This window comes from Lathyrus oleraceus, chromosome 4 (genome assembly GCF_024323335.1).
Source record: "Lathyrus oleraceus cultivar Zhongwan6 chromosome 4, CAAS_Psat_ZW6_1.0, whole genome shotgun sequence".
Taxonomy (NCBI): domain Eukaryota; kingdom Viridiplantae; phylum Streptophyta; class Magnoliopsida; order Fabales; family Fabaceae; genus Lathyrus; species Lathyrus oleraceus.
The window spans coordinates 41,815,546-41,821,755 of NC_066582.1; the positions used below are offsets into that span (position 1 = coordinate 41,815,546).

Here is a 6,210-nt window from a genome sequence, read left to right on the forward strand (position 1 = left end):
TTTTTAGGATTTCCTCCCAAACATTTATGTATGCTTTCATCACCAAGCTTGACAATGCAAGTGTCCCAAAACACATAAACCACATCACAAAGTATATCAAATGTCATACATTTATTTTATTAACGTTTGAGTCATTATATGGTACAACCATATCATTCAGGTTCCACTTGTAAATTCATTTAGGTTCCACTTGCTAAGTTATCAATAAAGTAATAAATCACTAGAATATCCACCATAGTGAACAACTTATCCCCAATCTTCATTAATTTTGCTCAAAATGGGAAAAAAGAATACGATTCTGTCATTCATTCCTCTAGCTAGTCATCTTCTTGCAGCAACTTCAAATTATTTCACTTCTTCAGGAATATATGTTAGACGTCTCAAAAACATGAATGTGTCCAGCATTTGATGTAGACTATGAAGCTATCAGTGACATCAATTGTTGTTCCACTTCTTTCCAGTTCTTAACTTTGGTCACCAAAGGATGCTCGTCAACTAACTCGTTCTTGGACCAAGGATACGAGTTTTCGTAATCAAAAAGTAGGACTTTAATTCCAACATCAGCACACTCTATGGCATACCGCGGGTTATCGTCAATAAGAACCTTGGCATTTAAAGACCTGTTAATGAGAAACAGCAAGTTCGCATCTTTAAATGATAAAAATGAGAATTTGAACACCAACTACAATAAGAATTTGTTCGGATTGACTTTTTTGAACTTATCTACCAACATGAGCATTATCATAAAACCAAATCATAGAGAAATGCAGATGAAGAGGATCAAGACGCACCTACAAATCTCTGATTTTGGTCTTGATATTCCATCAAGTGCAAAGTGATTACCAAAGTGAATCTCATGAAACAGTCCTGGGAAATTCTTCTCTATCCATTCAATTGTGTGATCCTTAATTACATTCTGCCGAGACCTGAACATATAATAAAAGAGATCAAGTTAGTTGATTGTGACAAGATTCGTCTATAGGTTGATGAAAAGTTCAATATACCAAAATCATACGTTACAACTGATAGGTTAAAAAATCTTGATAACTTTTGAAGTGCCATCTGAGCACCTGGGAGAGGGTGAATCCCTGACTTGAAATATGGCGTCTTAAAAAACTCGTGAACGCGAATATCAGCTGCAGAAAAAGATATAGATTTCCAACCAATCAGTCCATTAGTCACTTGGAAGCATAAAATTATTTTATCACGCAAAAATTCCTAGCCCCTACATAAAAAACTTGATAAAAATTATTGCACTACTTGACCCTTTTGAACAAGAATTAGGCAAAACTCACTCTAAAGAATATGGTTAGACATCTCCATTATTGGTGAGAAATCAAATGTTGATGCATAAAAACATCATTGTTAATTTTTTTTTTCTCATTGACAATTGAGATGTCTTGGTTTTTTTCTAAAGTGAGGTCTTATTTTAAAGAAGATACTGTAAATCCTTTGAACAACCAAAATGCTTTTGAAGTTTATTCCTTTTTTTGTTTGCTAAGGGTGCTTGCTACCCACTAGCATTGAATTTTCTGGAGACTGCAAAAAATTAGTCAAACCTCACCATTGAAAACACTAGGTTGAATGGTTTAGAGAGTTTGTACCCGATCATAAGACCAAGGAAATGGAGTAGCACAATTGTTCTAAAATGAAATAGAGTTTGATGAATACACAGTTACCTTCATCACGCGAACAGTTCCATATCTGAAACAGAAAAGAGGGGTGCATCAGGCTCCACGTTCAAACATGCATAAATTCACATAAATGCAATGGACTACAACTAATATACAAGCCACATACACCTACTGTGGAAAATAAGGTGTAGCTTAAAACAATAACCATGTAAGTGCTCACAAAGAACAGGAATGCATAAAATATAGAAACCCTATGAAAGCCAACAAGTAACCGAATTAGGAGTTAAACAGAATTCCATTCATAGAAAAGAGTGGTCCTCTTCGGCAAGAGGCAAGATTTTTTAATAGAATTTTGGTCCCTGACTAATGTTCAAGGGGCACCGACTAAAACTCATGGGCAGGTTTTTTTTTAGGCACCATTGAACAACAAAAACAGTAATAACAATAAAGATGACGCATCAGCTAACATGAGTATCGGAAAGAATATACACGTTCTTGTCCATCGACGTTGTTTAATATTAGCAAAAATTGGTAAAACTCAATCACCTATCACAAAAACATGGAATAGCCAAAGCAGCCAACAAATATACCTTAAAGAATTCATACACATGATATTCAGAAACTGAGTAATTTGATGAATATTGATCCGCAATATACTTGTTGAGAGCCGACACAAAGTTTCCCAATACTGCAAAAAAAATAGTTTGAAAAAAATACACATCAGAGAACACATGTATACAATCTTAGAACTAAACTATGTACTAGCCAGTTTTAACAACCGAGCGAGAATCAAGAATAAGAAAAAAAACTGATTCAATGGGAGACACCATACTGAAAATAGGGGATTATCAATTATTCATGCATACCCGGTGATGAAAAATCAAAGTTATTTAAACACACACAAAAAGGACATAACATATCTAATGAGAATCTTATCTTGACCCTCCATTAATATAAGATTGATTCCTTCTCTAAGAGCAACAATATTAGAGTAATCACCACCATGAGAGCATGATGATAAGCTATTATAAAATATACATTGAAACTAGAACATATAGTCAAGATTCTACACAAGATCTTCATTTTACATATAGAGAAAATCAATTCAAAAAGTATTGAACAGTGGCACATCCATGTTGAATTGTTAACATACCCTCATCCACATCAACAGCAACAACAACTTTCTCAGACAAACGTCGATCCCGGAAACAACGAGGTGTAGCAGGACTTCCATTTAGTCCTCCATCATCAACCTTAACAAGAGTAGCATCACCACCAACAGAACTCCCTTTTTCCAAATCAGACGCAAAGCCACGAGACCTTGCATTAGCCCTCACAAATAATCTAGTACTATTACTACTACCACTAGTGTAAAAGCCACAACCTTTTCTTCCAAATCCAATTCTTCTACTAACCCCAAAAATATTATTAGCATAAACTTTGCTCAAATGGGAACAAGGATCATAGCCTATTGAATAAGCCATATTATGCAGAGTTTTCTGATACAAAAACCGAGCAAGAGTTTCACTATTCTTTAATGTAAACATAATGACACAACTAGAATCTTGCTCCGATATTCTTGCATCACAATTAAAAATTAAAAAGGGGAAAATTAAATTGAAGAGATAAATCTGAGAGGAAAAAAAGCAAAATTATATTCTTTTTGAAACGGAATCACAACTGATTGAACAATGCAATGATCAAAGACCAATCATTTGGAGAAAAAGTGTGTCGTCCAATAACGCAACCGATTAAAACCCTAGAAATGAAAATTATATTGATGGGGTGAAATCGAATCTTAATGTAATTGGTTGGATTGGATCCAACAAATAAAGACGGAAAAGATGAAAAATTGGAGAAGAATTAGCGGAATTTAAAAAGGGAAAATGGATGAAAGAAAATGGTGAATGCTTGAAGAAGCTTTGTTTGTTACTGAGAACAGTGTTTAACAGTTAATAAGTTTTCATTATAAGATGCATCGAAATGCGCACTTTTTATTTGATTAATAGAATTTGGATCAAAGAGTAATTAATAAGAAGAAAGATCTTTTTTGAAAGATAAAGATCTTCCTGTCTGATTAATCAGATCTTTTCAAATCAAATTTAAATTAAGCGAATCTCGAAAAACTAATCTTTATGGTTATTCAAATTAAAAAATTAAATAGATAAAAAGAAAATAATAAAAAAATTTAATTAAAATATATTGACTGTGATTATATCCCTTCAGTTAATCCTGATCATTGGATATTAAAATAAATTTGACTTTTATTTTAAAAATTTATAAAATAATTTAAACGGATGATAATGATCGATGATAATGTAAAACATTTTTTGTTCTGTGCATAGTAATTTGAAGAATGACTTTATAAGAAAAATTAAAATAAAAAAATTGAAAACCAAGAAGAAAGTAAATGTATTTTGGATGCAAAAATCAATTTTAAATTAATTACTTTCGTAATGTGTTTTTTATTGTAATTTAATTGTCAGAATTCACAATCGAATGTACATGCACTAAACAATTGAATTGTGTCAATGTGACATTACTTTTATAAAGTTAATTTTGATTAAAAGTGATTTGAATGTAAAATATAAATTATTTAAATATAGAATGAAATATGTTTATAGTCTTAAACATATAAAATTTTAATTATAACTTTTTAAATATTTTTAAAAAAAAGTGATCCTCTTAGAACTTTTTGTTCATATTTTTAATTTATATTTAACGATGATTTTTATAACTTGACTATAAAATTAAGAACAGTTATAAAATTATAGATTAAAAGTATGGATGAAAAAAAATTTAAAAAGGTATTTTGACGAATTAAATACGAAATTTGAAATATTTCTAATAACCATCAACATATTTAATTCTTAAATATATTTTATAAATATAATTTGAATAATAAAGTTTAATATCGAATAAAGTTTAATATTAAATTACTTTTTAGTGTGTTTCATTTTGCGAATGAGTTAATTTTATAAAATTTATTAAAATTAAAAATAAGTTAAATATAAATGATTTTATGATCAAGTGCATTTACATAAAAATGAATTAAAAATATAAAAATTATAAATTTAAACATTGTTTCAAATCATAATCTCAAAAACTATGAATCATGATTTCAAATTATAATGAATGATGGATGCAAATTATAATGAAGGATGGATGCAAAGTCAAATCTCTTTTATCAAAGAAAAGAAAAACAAACAACATAAAATTAAACTCTTGTTAAACTTTCGTAGAGTTGGTTAAACAAATATCAATTAAAAAGATAAATAAAAAATACTCTCAATTTTTAAATAAGTTAAACTCTTAATTTAACAAGTCAATCAGAACTTATATTCTTTTGTATAGGTTGTGAACATATCCAATATACTTAATCCAAATCTATTTTGAACATCAGAGAATCAATTTTGGTATTCTAAACATTAAATCAAATATTTATTTAGAATCATAAAATTACACTTTCAGTCTCAAATACAATTAAAAGTAATGAATAATTTATTTATTTGATTTATATTTGTGGTCAAATATTTATTTAATAAATATAAATAAAAAACATTTGTTTATATGTATGAATTTATTTTCAAATTAAAATTAATTATAAAGACAAAATTAATTATCCTCGAAATAGCCAAATATATCAAAATTAATTTTATGTATTCAAAATAAATTATTATTTTCAAACGTGGAACTAAATATTTTGTTGATTAATGTGGAAATTGCAGTATTATTTTCAGAATTTTTTACTTAAATAATTCATGTTTTCAAAAAAAAAAATTAAAATAATTCATATTTTAGATTAATTCCTAGACTATCTCACTTTCAAAAAAAACATTAACATGTAGGTATCAGATGAATTGGCGCATATCCTTAGAGATTTAATAGCGAGAGGTTGCACCCCACAAGGAATCTTTCGTCAATCCTCAGCAAGTCAATCCAACTTCTTTCCCAACAAATCAGTCACTCTCCTTCTGAAAGCAAGATCAAAGGACGACCAAAGGCATAGAGACAATAGCAGAGTTGGAATTTGGTGAAAAACTCGAGATATTTCATTACCATTATAGTTTTTAATTTCTCTTCGCAATCATCTCTTTAGGAATTTCTTCTTTGTACAAAAGTCATCCATTTAGGGACCATTTATCAATAAAATCAATTCCCTCGTATGTGCTCAATATTTTCACTTTTCCTGTTTTGTCTGCGAAATATGACTTTTCTAAAAAATGATATTGCATTGAAAATTTCTTGGGAAAAATCCCTTGTTTCAAAAAAAAACTTTAAGGGAAACAACATCGAATTATATTCCTTTCAAAAGTTGCTAAAGGTAACCAAAAACGCATTTGGTATCCCCAACCTAAAAGCGCCATGTAGTTCTGTGGACTTGGCCAATCATTTCTTCCCCGGCAGAAATCCTTAACTAATTGCACCCAATGCTTGCTTGAACATCAAGTTCCAATTTCTCAAATACCGGAAAGTCAACACACTTTCCTTAATCACCCTTTTAAGCCCAATCACCATTGGCACCCCTCAGATATATTCCCTGCAAAGTCCATTCACTTGGCTTAACTTACAAACT

The 6,210-nt window shown here is 29.9% G+C and overlaps 1 protein-coding gene across 1 annotated transcript; it reads right to left on the reverse strand.

Moving 5' to 3' along the window:
* Positions 1–92: 92 nt before the first annotated feature.
* On the reverse strand, positions 93–3,704 carry LOC127138740 (uncharacterized). The gene is made up of 6 exons (XM_051065246.1): positions 2,788–3,704; positions 2,225–2,322; positions 1,680–1,704; positions 1,016–1,136; positions 792–926; positions 93–620 (listed from the first exon to the last, which is right to left on the reverse strand). Exons 1-6 carry the CDS (start codon positions 3,179–3,181, stop codon positions 416–418), a joined length of 978 nt encoding a protein of 325 aa, XP_050921203.1. The 5' UTR covers positions 3,182–3,704; the 3' UTR covers positions 93–415.
* Positions 3,705–6,210: the final 2,506 nt, after the last annotated feature.